Here is an 18,672-nt window from a genome sequence, read left to right on the forward strand (position 1 = left end):
CAGCGACCGCGCCACGGGGGGAATAGGCCAGGGCCACAGCGACGGGGACGTGAGGGTTGACGGCCAGTCTTGAGGATGTTTTGGGCTGTTGGGACTGTTTTGTTTTCGTGCTCAGTTGGTGATGTTGACAGCATGATGACATGGGCCTCTAGCGGCAGCGCGCTGGGCTCGTGCTCATTGATTGCTTGCGCACTTGGATCTCGTCGACGATGGGTTGGTGGCAGTGCACTTGGCAACACAGGCAGAGGTGCTTTCTGAAGCAGGTGGTTCATGAGAATGGGGCTCAACCCCCACTTTAGCCCCAACAGCATACACTATATTGCCGCAAACTATCAAACACGCTATTGTTCAAACTTTGCCCCAAACCCGCAAATCATTCAACTATAAGTATCTCGATAGATCATGTCCCTCAAGAAACGTATCGCCCGTTTGCAACAACCTCCTCCGTCACTTTCAACTTCCTGGCTTTTCCACGTTCATCGTAAGTCGACATACATCTTCATGAATCTATGTACTTTGCACTACCATGCAAATACATACGCTTGTGCTTCAGATACTGTCCAGTAGGGCGAGAGAGCGAGGGAGCGCAGCGACCAAGTAAACTGGTTGATCGAAATATAGGTATATTCAATCAAGATTCTCCATAGATGCCCCAGAAGATGAATAGTAAGAATCCCGTCTTTTCGACCAATAATGTATTGAAATTTGGGACAGAGAGTTTTCAGACAGGCACTCTTGTGCGATTTCCTTTGAACGTTTAGCAGTAGTACAGGATGTTCAGACATTGAGACCCGCAGACCACATGGGGGGTGTGGCGCATCGCCAGTCAATCGCATTGGAGAGCTCTTCGAAATCCGCAAGGCCGAAGTCAAGGACTTCCTCGGCATCCAGATCACTCCCGATCGCGTACAGCCACCATCACCACTGATCAAGGCATGTGCCCTGCCCGAAGCTTGTGCCGCCACAGGCCAGTACCGTAGGCTCCCACCTGGTTGATGATCTGCGTCATTGCACTCCTTCCCTCTGCAGCCCCTCCTCCTTTTCGCAATGTCTATTTGCATCACCAGCGCGCTGCTGCGCCCTGCTTTCGTTCTGTGCCAAACAGGCGTGGGCATTATGCAAGTCGGGGAGCAAAAGGCCCCATATGTGTGAGAGATGGTGATGACGATGAACTTTCCACAACTCACATGGGCATGGCAACTCCAAATACTTCTTGTGAATGAGTGCTACCATTACCATCTGAGGCAAGTATGCAGTATGCTGCATACCTGGATTATGTTTCTGTCAAGTGTGCGAATTTCAGGGAAAGATGCCGCCCTGGAGTGGTGACTGTGCTCAAGTACATCGTTGCGACAGGTAGATTGTCGTTCACGTGTAGACACATGTGTGTCATTTATACATCTCTAGGTGCAATAAATCTCGCGCAAGGCTCGGTGCTCAATAAATCACGCCCTTTATCTGTTGGAAGCCGATGACAGCACTGCGCCTCGGCACTCAGCTCTGGTCTTGCAGAGGCCTAGCTGCCGGCGTTGACGCGGTCCTACTCTATGCAACTGCAACCTGATCACCTGAAGACGTCACCTGCCACCTTATAACGAGCGGAGCATCGCACCTCCGAGCTGCTGCAAAATGCTGCGTCATCATCCGACACATCGACGACGTGTGCAAGCTGCACGGCGCGGTGCCACCGCCGATGGCACGAATGCATGCCATTGCCAATGGCCATGCCTCGCAACAGTTAGCTCACATGCATGCTTGGCTTGCGTTCACTGGTCAATTGTTGGTAAATGTCGAGCTCTGGCCTCGAACACTGCGACAATGTAAGCAGCAGGGCGTCAGCACACATATATTTGCGTGGACGCTATGTGGTTATCTACATGCGTCAGGAAAAGCTGGTTCACAGCATTTCAGTTGCCAAACGAGCTTGTAGGTGGAGCTGTGGCGAGGTTCTCGAGCATTGCGGAATGGGAAAGGCTTGCCAAGAAAGATCTAAAGTCGGATTCGATTGAACACCTGACGAGCGTCGTTTCGGAGGTACTATTTGCAGTGTCAATGCTGGATCTTTGGACCTGGTGCCCTGCATCAATCCCGACACAGTGGTTGATTTTCAGGGTTTGCATCTAAAACCAGTGTACACAAAGGAAGATGTTCCAGATGAAGGCAACAATGACGAGGTAAGTTGTCTCTCATCTTATTGCAGCATACTCAGGTGGCAAACAGTTTAGTGCTTTTCATTGAGGTTTGCGCGAGATGCTGACTGGGCAAAGGGCCATCGACAAAATGTACCTATTCCTGCTAAAGAACTCTCATCTGCTGGCGCCGACCAGCCTGGACGCAAGTCATACCCATACAACCTAAGCTGCGTAGTCTTGAGCATCGCTGAAGCCAGGCGCAGTCCAGAAGTGGAATCGTTCCGTACAAGAGTGGCACGTCGTCATGTGCAAACCCGCGTGCGTTGCTTCCGCAGGTGCCAGGAGTGTTCCCCTACACCCGTGGACCATACGCGACCATGTACACACACCAGTCATGGACCATCCGGCAGTATGCAGGCTTCTCAACGGCCCGTGAGTCGAACTCCTTCTACAAGGCATGCCTCTGGAACATACTTGCGCTCACGTTGTACGGTATGAACCTGTGTTCCTCAACAGGCGCGATGGTAAGATGAACGGCTTGGCATCCTATGAGTGGATTACTCGTATGTGTGCATACTAGCATTCAGCATGCTGAAAACTGTGGCGCCCTGCTTGTCGATGCGCCTTGAACGAGGGGCACGGAACGTGGCCATGTTGTAGTGTCTGCCTTCGAACCAGGCTGTTTGCGTTGCAGTCAACCACACTGAGGCTGCTGATGGTGAGCGCCTTGGCAGAATCCTTTTTGAGTAAGGATGAGCTTGCTCCAATAAGAACTGTCAGTGCTGTTCTAGCAGTCAGAGCTGTTAGACCTGCGCCCTCCGCCGTGAGGTAGCTTCACTGAGGGAGGCTCCGGCATCTTCAGTTTCATTCAGCATTGGGGTGCCTGCACGTGAGAACGACTCAGTGACATCGGACGATGTGTTGTACACATTTTGTGCTTGATATCTGCAAAGGGGGCGGCCTATTGGGACGGTGGATGTTGCACATGGAACTGAAGAAGCTTTTGATGGGGCGGCATGCAAAAGGTCAGTTAGTAGAAGTTTTGGATGAGATCTTTGTGTCGCTCGCTGTCCAGTCAAGTCATGCGCTGCAAGTTTGTCGGTCACATCGTGGCAGGCTCCTTTCTCGTTGATTTCCACCCGCTTTGGGCGTCCGCTGCGCTCATCATCCAGTTCCAGATCTGTGACATGAATTGCATATATCCGATGCTGACCGGCAGGTCTGAAACGAGGTTAACAGAAAGGTGCTTGGTGGTGGAGGCCAGGAAGGGCGCCCGCCTGTGCCCCAGGTTCGGCCTGGGCATGAGGCCGAAGCCCCATGGGTACGTTTCCGTCGTCGCGTCTTGCGGCGCCGGGGGCATGGCGTGATCCCCGATTGATTGATTTATTTATTTATCATCGAGCCGCACATAAGCATGCAATTTGTGCATATATTTCCCAAGTAGTTCTTGGAGTTGCCAAGGTCCATGTGGATGCGATAGTGTTGTAAAAAGGTACATCATCATTACATCACATAGACAATGGCAAATTGTGAAAAGGTACATCATCATCATCATTTGGGATTGGCACTCAACACTCAGATAATGAGAATCGGCATTTTCTGTACAAGACATGGACGCTTTTGTACAAGCTCAGCCTGCTGGCACCACTGGTGCTCAGCTATCGACGGACTGGCAGGACAAGAAAGCAGAAGACTGATCTTTTGAAATAGTCTGCTTCTTCCTTGTCAAAGTAGACTATTGTTTGCAGTACGCGCTGGTAGGAATTCGTTACCATCGACCTGTGATTGTAGTACTGCTAAGAAATAGTCGTGGGGGGTCGTACGAACTGGTCACCCTGAAGTCTGCGTGTTTTAATGCAAGGCTGACCTGAAGTGCCGTCACCTGAGAGCGGCAGTGTCTGCAGGAAAGCTTGAAACGGGGCGTGACGGGGCTGAGCGTTGCTTTTGACTTGACCACACACCGTGGCTATGACTCAGACAACCCTAGAGCCGCTGGAGACGTTGGCCTGTCGGGTGCGTGGGCTTCGACGAGGGCACATGGCAAGCTGAGCGTTGCATGACTCATACCATGTGTCAGCTAGTTGGTTGGGGTCTCCAGCTCCGAACAGTGCTGTTGGGTTGCTGGTGCCTGTGCAGCATTCGTCCGGGCCAAGAGTGTTACGTCAGTCTGACAGTGGTCATGGGGGGATGTGTGTGGGGCGTAGCTGGTGTGGCGTACTCTGCCTTTTTGCCACCAAAGTTTGGCGGGGAGATGCGGCATTGTTCGGAACTGCGATGCCTCTGTGCTGACTGGCTTGGATAGCATTGTAGTTAGGTGCTGACAAGGCTGAGGCCATCGTCACTTTGGTCGACCCCGTTCTGTAGAACTGGCTTCATAACACCCAAGAAACATTGCAAGACTCTACAACAAAGAGAAGTGTGTCCATATCGATAGCACTGCATGTGTCTCATCCCCATCGGCAAGGTTACACATGGGATGGCACAGATCTTTACTGCGTGAATGCGCCCCTGGAAACAGTAAGGCCAGCTCTGTGCAGTGTGAGCAGGCTGTCCATGTCATTTACGACTACCATAACCGCTTGTGCCCTTGCCTTCGGGCTCTGGCGTATGCTTAACAGCAATGGTTGTCTAGCGGGGCAAATTGTGTCGGTCAAAGAAAGTGCTCGCCCTTACGCTTGACTTGCGGGCGCTTGCGCATTTTCGTGCCTCCAGATGCCGTGATCCATTCAGGTGATTGCTTGATTTCCTGAGTCGACGGAGACCTTGCAATAGTAACGAGCCTCGCATGCATGAAGGTGTGGCGATCGACACGGTAGAGGACATGAAGGTTCTCTTCGATAGCATCCCCTTGGATGGTGTGTCGGTGTCGATGACGATGAACGGGGCTGTGCTCCCAGTCATGGCAATGTTCATCGTCGCTGCAAACGAGCAAGGCGTCGAATCCCGAAAGCTCACAGGTGCTCCATCCCTACACAATTCAGATATTTACCTGCATGCCTTCACCCGCAGAGCCGTGTCAACAAGGCTACGCTCTGAGGGTCCCTCATGAGGGCCGGAAAACGTTCAGGAGATGGTTGTTGGAGACTGCGGTCGCCTCCATCGAATAAAGATCGTTTCTTTTCGCTGTTAGAATTGGTTGTATTCTTTCGAAGCCAGTACACGAGGCGGAGGCTGAGGGCGGATTTCTATCCCTTTTCTTTGTTTGAAGGTGATGGGGTTGAAGCCCTCTGGGAAGGAACGTTAGGAGAGCGATCATGTCGTTGTTTGGGCCTTGCTGTGCTTCCTGGATGTGTTTGTTCTGATGATGACGTATGTTTACAACACTACCCGCATCCACAAGGACATTGGCAACTCCAAGAACTACTCGGGAATCATGTTCTCGTTACACCAAATGGGTTCTCCTGTTTAAACAAAAAAAGTTTCTTGTTCTATCTAGAAGAAAACCAAACCAATCTGTTTGTATTCCCTCTGCATGCGCTCCTCTGAAGTGTCCCTCTGAAGGTGGCAGCAACCAAGTCAAGTCCTTTGCTGGGACTCCGCCCTCTCTGAAGATAGGCCGCATGCTATTCAGGGACGATTCAGAATGACATTCTGAAGGAGTTCATGGTCCGCAACACCTACATCTATCCCCCCGAGCCATCGATGCGCATTGTGGGAGACATCTTTGAGTATTGCTGCCACCACATGCCCAAGTTCCATCCCATCTCGATCTCAGGGTACCACATGCAGGTGCGCCACCATCCAGTGAACCCTGCAACCTTGAGTGTGCCTTGAGCATGTCCTTGCAGGGAAACATTACACGTTTACATGTTAGCACTCACATATCGAGTTGCAACCCTGGCATTTCAGCTTGAGCTATTGTGATGCTGACTCTCTGTTGAACCTGAGTTTACAACCCTGGCATCATGTGCCATTCCCAGCTCAGCTGTGTTGCGTGCTTGAAGTGGACACTGTGTCTTCGTGGGAATCGATGTTGTGAAGGTCATTGTTTGACAAGCTCACCTCAGTCCTATTAGAACCACATGGATGGCAAGACCTGGGCCGTATTTTGGCAAAAGCTCGCATCACAGATTTGGTTCAGCAAGAATGGGAACACGACGAATCAAAGGCACGGCAGACCGGGTTGACATGCCCGCGCTTCATTTCTCGGACCAAAAGACTCACACGTCACATGCCAACTGCATCGTCTGCATGTTTGGGACGGATATGGGACCGGTCAGAGGGTGGTTGGATCAACACTTGATTCCCATGTTTCGTCTACAAGCTATCTAACACTCATTGGCGCCAACACACTGAAACACCAATCATGCTTTGAAGCCGCTGTCAGCGATCCGTACCTCAGCAATAAAATCATCGAGCTGGTGTGTCATTAATCGCGCCCACACAGCGCCGAACCCCCCACCCCCATCATCGATTCTGACAAAACCAGCCATGTAAAGATACAACGAGGCGTGGAGGGCGGTGGTCCAGTCGCTGTGTGGGCGCTGTGAACAACAACACACCCTGAATGATGTACGCGCCCCGCGGCACTGCGGCCGCCGTGCATGACAGCGACTCGCCATGCTGCAGGAGGCAGGTGCAACGCCTGACTACGAGCTGGCGTTCACGCTGGCAGATGGCCTGGAGTACCTGCGCCTGGCGACGAAAGTGGGGCTGGACGTCGACATGATTGCACCACGACTCTCATTCTTTTTCGGCATCGGCATGGATTTCTATGTCGAGATCGCCAAGCTCCGCGCCGCCCGACGGCTCTGGGCACACCTTGTTCAGGAAGAGTTCAAGCCCAAGAATCCTAAGTCCTGCATGCTCCGAACACACTGCCAGACTTCCGGCTACTCGCTCACCGCCCAAGAACCCTACAACAACATTGTCAGGTGCGCCCCATTCGCGTCGGCACGACTTTGTGAGAGAACCACAAAAGCTTCACTCCATGTGTGCAAGGAGCGATCCAAGCCACATCGTTTTGGGGTTGCGGGGTGTGTTTGTTATCAAAGGCCCAAGAACAGGCCTGTTGATAACGCTCATCCAGTTTGCGACCGCAATCAGCTGGACACCACTCACTCCTTCCACGCATCCACATGGACATCGGCAACTCCAAGCACTACCGTGTTCCAGACAACCATTGAGCAGGAAACATTACATAACGCAGGTGCTCGTGGTACATAGGTACCTAAATTGATCCTTCAGATAAATTTCCAATCTTATTGCCGGGGCGGATATAGAGAAAAATTGAAACGCAAAGCTGATGAAGCGCTCAAGTGGTGTCTGGACAACGTTACTTGGAAATCCGCGCCACCATGACCATCACTCGAGAGTCAAGCTGCACGAACTAGAAGAAATGTTGTCGCGCAGGACGACAGTAGAAGCGATGGCAGCTGTGATGGGCGGCACACAATCGCTACACACCAACTCGTACGACGAGGCGCTAGCGCTGCCTTCAGAGGCTTCCGCTCGGGTGGCTCGCAACACGCAGCTGATCCTGCGAGACGAGACCGGCCTCCGCCGGGTCGCCGACCCCTGGGCTGGCTCATACATGATGGAGAACCTCACTGCTGGGATGGAGCGCTCTGCGTTGGCTCTGATTGAGGAGGTTGACCGCATGGGGGGCATGACTGCTGCGGTCAACGCGGGGTGGCCCACTCGTAAGATCCGAGAATGCGCCGCTCGACAGCAAGCTCGGATAGACTCTGGTAGTCAGGTGTGCTGAGTCTCTTGGATCGCTTGCATGGGCCTCAAAATACTTGACTATTACAAACATGAACTTGAAACTTGAAAATTCAATTGGGGTTTAGTTCATCTGTGCTAAATTCAGCCCCGCCTCATCAGCTGAACATGCAGCTCCTGACCGCAGCGAATGCAAACAAAGACTGTCTAAACGCTTCCCACGCCTCAGCTGCTAACAGCCGAAGCCCTTTCCGAGCTTGCCCCACATACATAGACAACACAAGTTTCTGCAACCGATGCGCATTGTGTTTGATGCGAGCACATCATGCCTCCAATGGACGTATATATCATACGTTCCGCTGCCAGCCATAGCCATCAGCATCCAATGCGGCCCTTGCACCGTGCTTCACAGGGTTCACGAGTAAGCTCCAGCATCATCCTGGTGTGGTGTGGTATCAATCACGTACGTATATGACATTTAAAGCTACATTCAGAAAGTCACCTTGTCGCCCATGCACATGGTGATGCCGCATACCAAAACGCCCTTTGTGTCAACCATGCAGGTGATTGTTGGTGTGAACAAGTACGTGAGTGAGCTCCACGAGCCTCTCAAAGTGCGGTCCATTGACAATGTGGAGGTCGCAAAGCAGCAGGTCCAGCAACTGCAGCGCATCAAGGCCTCTCGAGACCAGTCAGCTGTCAAAGCTGCCCTCGAAAGCCTCAGAGAATCTGCTTTTGCGGGGTCCTCGTCATCACCTTTGTCGACTTCGTCCACTTCTCCTTCACCGGACAGACCAAAGCGTAGCAACCTTCTGGAATTGGCAGTCAATGCTGCGCGAGTTAGGGCCACTCTAGGCGAGGTATGCGATGCCAATTGCTTTCCAGAATTAAGAGGGGACGCTTGTGACCACTCAGGAATGGTCATCGCTGGATGTGGACACTAGGTAGTAGAACTGAAAACCTGAGGCAAGCCTCGCGATTTCCTCTGTCTGGGCGAGCATGCAATCCGAGCACGCATGCCAGAAGGGCAAGCAGGCGCATCACAGATGAGTCAAGGATCACTGATCGCAGACTAAGCATAAACTCGAGTACTTCGGTACAAGCACGTGCCATAGTCTAGATAACATTGATCAGAAGCTTTACGCAACATGGCTCCGAAGGTACCTACAGGTACAAAAAATCGTGCGTTTTTTCAATGCAATTTCGCATGAGCATTTTGTACATAGAGGGTGCAACGCAAAGTAAGGCACGGCAATTGTTGTCTAGACTACGGCACACCTATCTCTGTACCTGCATCTTTCACCTATCTCTTGCAGACGTTTCGTGTAGCCCCCCACAGCGTGACCGACTGTGCGAAGCAGCACTCAGATATCAGATGCATTGGAAGCTGTGTTTGGCCGGCACCAAGCGCGTATCGACCTACTTGGAGGCGTCTATGCTGACCACTCAGGGCAGGCAGGTGACGAGATGGGTCGAGCACTACAGGAGGCTGACGCCTTCGCGGCACTGCGGGGTCGGAGGCCGCGTATTCTCATCGCCAAGATGGGCCAAGACGGCCACGACCGCGGCGCCCACGTCATGGCGACTGGGCTTTCAGACTTGGGCTGGGACGTGGATGTTGGACCCTTGTTTCAGACACCAGCTGAGGTTGGTGACTGCCCCTTGCTTTACTCAGCACTGCCGATTGGCCCGATCCGCTTCACAATGTTTAGACGTTACAGATGCATCATGCCTTGATTACCAAGTAGCCTTCGTCCATGTGGATGCGGTAGCATTGATACACAAACACAGGGTAAAGCAAATCACTAGGGATCCTAGTAGTGCGGCTCCTATGAGTCTCTGCATCGTGTTGCACACGTCGGGGTACTGTGGGCCTGTCATCAGCGGCTGGTGTTGCCGATCGTCAAACAACTGGTTGGCGATTACGGCATGCCGTGTGCAGCTCGATTGCATCCACATCTATAGAATCTATGCTCCATGCAGATTCGATTCTTGTGACGCTTCGCCTGCCCCCCTTCCTCCCATCGTTCACGCTGCATCTGAACTTCTCCGACCCTAAACCTCTCCTTGCATCTTGCTCTAGCACTTTCGTACTTCGCCTCGTTACAGATGTGGCGGTGGGGCGCTCGGGATGACGCTGCTCGGTAGCAGCGGTGTTTCGCAATGCTTGGCAGCTCTGAGACTGTTAGGAGGATAACCTGGATTTGCGCGCACTCTGAAAACATCCGGCGATGTGGTTGGACCATGCATTGTGTGTGAGCGCGGGTGCAGAATCTTGCAGAGCATAGCATGGTTATGGTGTAGGGAACGATGAGTAAGTGTGTTCAAACGCGCAGCTCTGGTACCAGAAATGCTGAAAATTTTCAGACACAGGTTCCGCTAGCATTGATTGCCGTCCAAAGAGCCCCTTGAGCAAGGGCTAAAACGGTCACGGTAGCTCGGTGTAAATGCACTCTGTCCCACCCTTTCACATGTAATTGTGTGGGTGCTGATCCAACGAATGCACAGCCAGCTACGCTTTTGCACAGCTCTAACGATGCCTATGCTGCGCGTGTGCAGATAGCATCTGCTGCGTGGACTCGGATGTGCACGTGGTGGGCATCTCATCGCAGGCGGCAGGCCACCGTACACTGGTGCCTGAACTCATGCGGGAGCTCCGAGATCGTGGCATGACGCATGTGTTAGTTGTTGCGGGTGGGGTCATTCCGCCACAGGACTACGCCTTCATGGAGAGCATGGGCGTGGCAGCGGTGTATGGCCCTGGAACGCGCATTCCGGATGCTTCTAGCGACATGCTGCGAATGTTGAACAAGGCGCAACGCGACCACCCTGATGACATGTCACTGTGATCAAATCATGTTATCAAGTCATGTTGGCAACGAGAGCAATGAGTTTCAGGCTCCACTGCATAGTATACATGTTGACACTCAGCACATGCGGGAGCAGCTTTGTAAACAGACCTGAGCAGATAAGTTAGCGATGGTGGTTGCCTGGTACCGCAAGTGAGAAAGCAGCATTTCTTGCTTGCATTACAGCACTGTAGATTTGGTAACATAGAGAGTCATCACTGAATGAAGTATGTGTATTCCCGCTTCGTTGTAACACACATGTGTATAGCAGCATCACATGCAAGATGCATATCTCGAAATAATCTGGAGATGTTGTACATCTCGAGATAACCACCTCTGTGTAGACTGCGGCTCCACACAGCAGAGGTATCAGACTCTTAGCGCAGCCTGTGTTCAAGTCTTGCAGTGCAATCTGCCCCTCGGTCTGACACCAGGTCTGTCTCTCGTCTGTGGGGCAAAGACGTCGCATGCGAGTCGCACCACGACCCTTCGGAATGCATGGACAAAGAACACTTGCAGATGTTTGAATTCCAACGAATGCCAGTGCAGTGGTGATGTATTTCATTTACACTATGTCCAGATATTGTCCATGTGGATGCGGTCGTATTGTTGAAAGATGCATCATGTAGGTCTGGATGGACGTCAGTGGAAGTTTCAGGCAAGTTTCGTGCCTACTAGTAACTGTGAAAAGCCAAAGGCGCACATGTTTGATTCAAAAAAGGTTGCAAAACAACCACATGTCGTGGAATCTCTCCTGGCACCTGAGCCTGAGCCCATGGCTGGCAAGGCCCTAGCTTCCTAGCTGCCCAAGCAAGGGCCCATACAGTCATCACCTATGCCCAAATGCTGCATTGATGCGTCAGTGTGTGTGTACAATCAAGATCTACCGGAGAAACGGGGAACGAGGCCTACAAAGCCCTGACTTGCCCCAAACCATCCCTACTGTCCCTGCCAGATGCTCTGCATCATCCCTGCTTGAATAAGCGTCCCGTTCTAAGAGTAGCGCATCCCCCCGCTCCCGTGACACTTTCCCCACCTCCGGCTGCGGGCCGCCCTCGAGCTGCACGAACTTCACACATTCCTGCGCTTGCGAAGCTTCTTTGCAGATTCCATTCTTTTGCACATTCCTGCGGGCCGTCTATGCTACTTCCTTGGACAACCAACATCAGCAAACGAGCGCGCTCAGCAAGCTCCAGGCCGCGGCTAGGGCCGATTATTGCGCAAGTGGATGTTTATGCGCTGCGATATCCAGCCCAAGCCCTCCAGCAGCCCGTCGCCGGTGGTGGCGCAGCAGGGCTGAAGTTGCCAGTCATGGGAGGTGATCTTCTGGAGGCCCAGCGCCTCAGTGAGCTCCATCACCCCCATGGCATCCTTGAGGTCCTACATGAATACATCACCACTGAGCAGATGCGGCAGTGTTGTTCAAAGATACATCATCATCAGATGACTGCTGTTGCGTACTTGTGATCTGCACAAGCAAACACTGGCTTGCTGTTGCAGCTGGACCATGATATGCAAGATTCAGGAGATTCAGGATCTTGCATATCATGGTATGGACAGTGTACATGTCGCCCTCAGCAACTCAGGTGCTGCTTGCTTTTGCCCAGCAGCTTTTGGCAGCTCAAACTCACAAGCTACGGAGCATGATGTGTTCGGCAGTTCCAATCACGACAAACTTCGCATCGTCTCCTCAACTTGCTGCAAACGCTCAGGGCGAGCATCCCAGCTGCAGGAATCGATGCTCGAGTACGTGTTACATGCTACTCAAGTCGATTGAGAACAAGGGGAATAACGTAACATACAGCGTCAAGCCTCAGAGGAGTAGGGTGTGTGCATGAATTTCTTCGCGCAATGGACAAAAGCACGAACTATCGCGCCTGGCTCATGTCGCTCTCGGATTTTCATTGCTTTTTGAAGCAAGGCCCTTGGCAATGTTGAAACCAGTCACGGCAGCCGGTTGTAGAGAGAGCTTGTAAAGCTCTTACCCACGCACGGTCAGATGATGTAACGCCCTTTTTCCAGGTAATACTGCAGCATGGCCATATGGCCTTCGACCACCCCATGCACAGCTGGGGAAAGGTGATGATGCACCTATATACAACATTACCACCTCCCCATGGAGTGCAGCTTGGAATGATGACGATGACGTATCTGTATCACTTCGAATGTGCTGTCGTTGTTTCATGTTGTCTATTTCCTGCCGTTATGTATGTGATGTAATGATGTATCTGTTTACGCCATGACCACTTCCACCTGGACATTGGCAACTCGAAGTACTGCTTGGAAACAGTGGAAACGGTGCATCTGCTGAGGTAGGCATTCAGTCCATGTGGATGCGGCAGTGTTGAAAAAACATACATACCTCATACACGGTAGTTTGAAAAAGCATCGCTGAGGGACCTATCCCAATGTGTTTTGCCCCAGGCACATCCAGCCTGCGAGGCTCCTACAGCTATTTGTAGCAAGAAGGGAGTGGTCGCGGTCTCCATTCATGCGCCCCAGGCACAGTGACAGACACCGAAACTGAGGTTGGGAAGCCCCTATTGCAGATACGAGGCCTGCCACTGGTGGCCTGCTGTGCACTATCAAGGATCTCATTCATTCCAGTTTGTCCTCATTACACAAAAAGCAAAGGCCACCCAAGCTTTGCCTCTGCCGAACTACTCAAAAGCATCCCACCCACTCGGCCAAGGTTTGGCAGCAATGCTGCAGACAGAGCCGCACCTGCTTGTTTGCCAGAACCAGCAGTGCACAGCGCTTGAGGATGGGATCCGAGAGCATGTTCACCAGCTCTTGCTGGACAATCGACATTCGAGCTCGATCTGTGCTGTCCACGACCATGATGATGGCATCTGTCCCCTCAAAGTACATGCTCCAAGATGGCCTCAAGCTGGACTGTCCCCCCCAAGTCCCACATTTCAAAAGTCATGTTGTTGTATTTGACCGTTTCCACATTGCTGCCAATCGTGGGCGTTGTAGTCACCACCTGTCCCAGGTTCAATCGGTACAACGCTGTCGTCTTCCCAGCATTGTCGAGTCCCACCTGCACAACAACACACTCGAACAAGTCAGGAGGGCAAACCAAACACATGTGGCCAAGCCACCCTGATTGCAACGGAGGGAGCCACAAGTGCATGTGCCAAACTCCGGTGTAGAAAGACAGATGTGCTGTAGGCGACAGCAACTCACATGCAGACCGTGAACATGCTCAAACTTTCAGGTCAGTTTCGGGCATTGGGCAGCTTGACCAGGCCTGCAGGCTGTTTGTGGACGGGTCCACTGTAGGATGAACAGAGGCAGGGTTCACATACCCAAGGTCATATAATTGCCCGTCAAAGCGTATGGCGACACACTAGCGTACCTCGTACCCTGTGAGGTCTTGAAACAAGTCCTGGTGCGAGCCTTACTTGAGGCAACGTACCTGCGTTGAGAGTCATACCAGGTTGACTGGCAGGCGCTGCGAGCGCACAGCGCATGACGTTTCACGCACCAGCCACCTCTTTCGCAAGGGAAAAGATGTTTCATTCAAACAGTATCCGATGTGTCAACCGTTAACCTCAGATCTCGGGTGGGTCATTGTGTAATAGAGGCGAAATATGACAGCAAGATGCAACTCTACCCATACACTAAGAGAGAAGTGGCATCACGGTTGCTGTGGTTTTTTGCGTATAATGACTTGAAAGTCCGATTGCGTGCGTGAATGTTCTCGCAAGCAAACGGCCACATAGGGTTACAACCCAGGGAGAACGCACCAAGATAAGCTTGCACTGCTTGTGGGGGAAGAAATAAGCCAATATGGAGGAGAAATTCACGCCCATGCTGCCAGATTATTCACCGACGACCCTTCCAATCGATCATCCTTCGAAGCTCCACCATGCGGTCCCCAGGCACTGGATACGCACGGCGTCGACAGCATGGGCCGCACCAGAACAGAAAGGGGAGCGATGATAGAAGAAGTGATGTAGCGGGCACAAACTCTTCACCAGCTCGTGCCAGAGGTCGTTCTGAGTGAACACGCCAATGTAGCTTTCGTCAAATGCCCAGAAGTGAGCGTCATAAGCGGAAGGAACGTAACTGTATATAGTGTTGTACGCACGTAGTGCCCTTTGGCTTCTTGGTCACCTGCCATGTGTGCGGGCAAAGCCAGTTTCCTTGTAATCAAGTAGAGGGTGACACAGACTGTGACTCAGCCCACCTATTGCAGTACCCCTTGACGCCCAGCAGCGGGATGATCACTTAACCACGTCAAGTGATGCCAATTGTCGCAACATTGGTGCAAATGCCGACTCTGTTTGAGCAGTAGCATATATTGCGATCTCATTGTCGGCGACTTCAGCCTGGTATCCGGGATGTGACAGAAACTTGGAAATATTGTGGAGAATTAGCAGCTTTTTCTCGTTAGTGATCGTAATGCTGCTCTCGCGTCCTGTTTGCTGTGCCCAAAGGGCGGTATGTAGCGTTCGCCAGCACTCCAGGGGCTTTGGATGTTTGCCCATCGACAGCTCACCACGGATCAGCTCTCCGACATTCTCCAAGAGAAATCTGGTAGTTATTTCAGCGTTTCCCGATGATCCGTTGGACCGCCCCGCCCCAGGAGAGCCAGGCATTCGTCTACCAAACCAAGCTGCCTCCGTGGTGCAAGGCGACAAACCGGTTGCAGTCATAGAACGGGAAAGCAAGATATCTGTTGACACAGATTACATGCAAGTGCGCTTTTGTGAAGGTCATAGGCCGAGATGCTGCTTATAAGTTGGTGATGCTTTCTTTAGGGTGCTCTCTGTTATGTCAGGGCGTTCGGAGTCACCTGCGGGCCAGGCCACGCATCGGACGAGACTAAACGCAATTTCAAATCGTGTCGTCACTTTGTCGCATTCATGCATACGAATTACACCGCAGAGGTGTCCACCCTCTGTAGTGTCGTATGTCGTCCCACCTACGTAGCAGCCTTGACCGTGCTCACAGTGCCTCGCACTACGAATCTCAGGCGTTCATCCTGAAATCGGTCGACATGATCGCTTTCTAGCGTATTCGGCCTTGTGTCTTGCCTCCTGCGTTCGCTTGTGAGGTGGCTCGCCTTACACAGGGCCTAAGCCCGCGTGCGCGTTCAGATGCATCTTGCGTATTGCTCATCGCATATTGATTGCCGTTGACGCATGATTTCATGCTACTGGCATGGAATCCATCATATCGCGCGCGCTGTCTATTAACGACGACGTCCAACTCGCGCCCGCACATCACACAAACGACCAATACGACAGACAGAGTTGTGCTGCTCTCAACAGCACACGTTCCTCGCGCAGCACTGGTTCATGCACCTGCGATTTTTCAGCATGGCCAGGCAGGCTCGGTGTCCGACCGCCATGGCATCACACATCCATACCAATGAGCCATACCAATGAGCCGTGAATTCTTGCCGAGTGCAACTCCACCCACAAGAGTGTGCACATGCATCTATGTCGATGTTTGCACGCCAGCTTCTACCGGGATTGGCCGGCAATCACCAAGGCTCACCAAGGTGGTTGGGGAACCCGAGTACCAGTTGGGCGTTGCTCAGCAGGAGTTCACCATGCCTGCTTTACTGTATACATTGTGTGTTCTTTTGTTAGTTGTTGATGAAAGTTTATCTGCCCCTAGCACTACAGATATCCACTACCACCTTACCACATCCAACAGATCTGTTAACACATCCAAACACTGCCACAACTACGACCTTAATAGCGACTGCAACACTGGATGGAATTCGTGAGGCAAGAGTCAATGGACTGGCAAAGATAAGTGCACGCATCGAGAAAATATTTGTGAGTCTTGACTACGAGAACCGTTTGAGGGGCTTGAATATTGATTGCGATTGTGGTTACTGAAACTCTGGTTACGTAATCCCGCCATCAGCGCTACGGCATCCACATGGACATTGGCAACTCCAAGTACTTCTGAAGAATCCGTGCCTACCAGTTCAATTCCATCTCCCGAGGCAAGCATACCAACTCGGCAAAGGTGTCATGCTTGATCCAAGTTTGCAATCACTACATGTGCCCACAGCAGCTGCACTTTCTTGCCAAAGAAGCACAGTCACGGACCTCAGCTGATCCAAGTTGCAGTCTTTGGCTATCTCCCAGCAGCTGCTTTGCTCACTCTAATCTACTCCTGCAGGAGCTTCTAGCTATCCAGCAGAACGGGCCAAAGGTGCTCGGCTTCTTCGGCACCCGAAACATGGGCTACCTGCACCAGCAGCTCATAGAGATCCTGTCCTATGCAATGGTGCTTACAGGCAGCCACATATACACATCGGGGGCTACCGGGACCAACGCGGCTGTCATTCGGGGAGCTCTCCGAGCAGAGAAGCCAGACCTCCTCACCGTCGTGCTGCCGCAGAGCCGCAGCAAGCAGCCTGCTGAGAGTCAGGAGCTCTTGGGGCAGGTGACCCATGTCATTGAGATGCCTCAAAACGATGGCCTCACGCTCCTTGAAGCTGGCAGGTGTGTGCGAGCTCGAACGCACCCAATAACGTGCCCAATACACGATGATGATGTTGTATCTTTTTCCAACCCTACCGCATCCACATGGATATTGGCAACTCCAAGAACTACTTGGGAATCAGTGTTATCAATACCATCCCCTGAGGTTAGCACACGATCACACCCATGAAAGCTATTCAGAGCAAGTTGCATCTTATGAGCAGCTTTTGCCAGCGGAGGCTGCTTGTAAGACAAAACTTGCTCCAAATCACACCCCCTTCTCATGATGATCACGTGCTATATCACACCGCCTTTTTTTGGACATCACGCCATTCATCGTGCCCAATATTCAGTGACTTGTTAGTGTCGGCAGGGGTGGCAAGAATCGCCATGACTGCGATGCAGGGCCAACATCATGTTTTCGTGCAGGTTTAGTTTGCGTTCGCGCTCTCAACTGGTAGCTTGTGTTGGTAATCGCCATGCATCGTTTCCGCATTACAGTGTGGGCGACTGCCAGTGCGATGCATTGAGCCTCCAGAATTCATGTATGGTACATAGAATCCTGATGTTACTGTCTGTGTGCGGTCGCTGGTCCAAGAAATTCGCAGCGATTTCGTTTCACAGAGTGCTTTTGGTAGAGGCTATAGCTAGAGCTAGAGCTGATAAGTATTTGGGGGCAAGGGGGCGCATGTGGCAGGCCCTGTGGTGCGAATGGGGGCGCTTGTTTTGTATGGTTGTTCTGTCGAACACAGGGTGGCCTGCTTTGACTCGAGCCGTACATACATGCAGCTGGCTGCCCTTTGAATGTCTTGGATGCGCATTTGCACAATAAAAAAATGAAAATGAGCATCTTTGGTAACACTGCTTTAAAAAGGTACATTATCATCAGAAGTACGTTTAGTACAGGCTTAGCGTTGTCATGGGGCTTCTGCTTCTGATATTGTCCGTTGCAGCTGCCACCCATGGTCAACGTCTCACCGTGTTCTCAGCTTCAATGATGAATGTGTGCTTCCTGCAATCGCAGTCACGCTGCAGGAAGCACACATTCATGAGCGACGTGCTCGTTTGGCTGGTGACGCGATGTGGACTCGACAATGGACGACTTTTGTGGAGGGGTGAAACATGGCGTTGGTGTGTGTTCTGTCGAAGGCCTGCTGAGGTGGCTGACTGGGATTGTGTGTGCTGCAGGATTTGCAATGCGGAGATCATCTCCAAGGTGCAGCAGATCATCTGCTTTGTCTTCCACGACAGCAAGCTGCTGCTGGAGACTTGCCGGGAAGCCAAGGCCAGCAAGAAGATGGTAACCCTGTTCTACCTCGACTGAGTTGTCAGGGTACTTACTGACCTTGTGGTAGAAGGGAACTGCAAACAGGCCCGCAGTTTCCCGCCATCAGAGCTTATAGTATCACATTGTCTTATTATTATGACTTATCTCTCGTAACGTTGCACAGATACAAGCTTCTTGTAACTTTTACGGCCGCGTCTCATGGTCCCATCATGGCATTTGTGCCCCTTGCTGCTTTGGCCGTCATGCTGCTCTGGTGTGCAAATGTATTGCTTTTCGGAAATCTG

General features: G+C 52.0%; 2 protein-coding genes and 1 pseudogene across 2 annotated transcripts; 2 read left to right on the plus strand and 1 right to left on the minus strand.

Moving 5' to 3' along the window:
* The first annotated feature begins 1,250 nt into the window (after positions 1–1,250).
* Positions 1,251–10,645, plus strand: LOC149810921 (uncharacterized). The gene is made up of 13 exons (XM_089994067.1): positions 1,251–1,356; positions 1,575–1,779; positions 1,887–2,034; positions 2,112–2,174; positions 2,468–2,587; positions 4,037–4,145; positions 4,928–5,089; positions 5,704–5,861; positions 6,702–7,006; positions 7,485–7,830; positions 8,360–8,656; positions 9,165–9,447; positions 10,356–10,645. The coding sequence occupies exons 1-13, from the start codon at positions 1,251–1,253 to the stop codon at positions 10,643–10,645; spliced, it is 2,592 nt and encodes an 863-aa protein (XP_089850193.1).
* Positions 10,646–11,848: 1,203 nt separating this feature from the next.
* Positions 11,849–14,463, minus strand: LOC149810922 (ADP-ribosylation factor pseudogene; annotated as a pseudogene).
* A 592-nt stretch (positions 14,464–15,055) lies between these two features.
* Positions 15,056–18,424, plus strand: LOC149810923 (uncharacterized). The gene is made up of 3 exons (XM_089994068.1): positions 15,056–15,352; positions 16,796–17,121; positions 18,289–18,424. Exons 1-3 carry the CDS (start codon positions 15,056–15,058, stop codon positions 18,422–18,424), a joined length of 759 nt encoding a protein of 252 aa, XP_089850194.1.
* Positions 18,425–18,672: the final 248 nt, after the last annotated feature.

Source organism: Nuphar pumila, unplaced genomic scaffold (assembly GCF_984573655.1).
Source record: "Nuphar pumila unplaced genomic scaffold, dmNupPumi1.hap1.1 HAP1_SCAFFOLD_168, whole genome shotgun sequence".
Taxonomy (NCBI): Eukaryota; Viridiplantae; Streptophyta; class Magnoliopsida; order Nymphaeales; family Nymphaeaceae; genus Nuphar; species Nuphar pumila.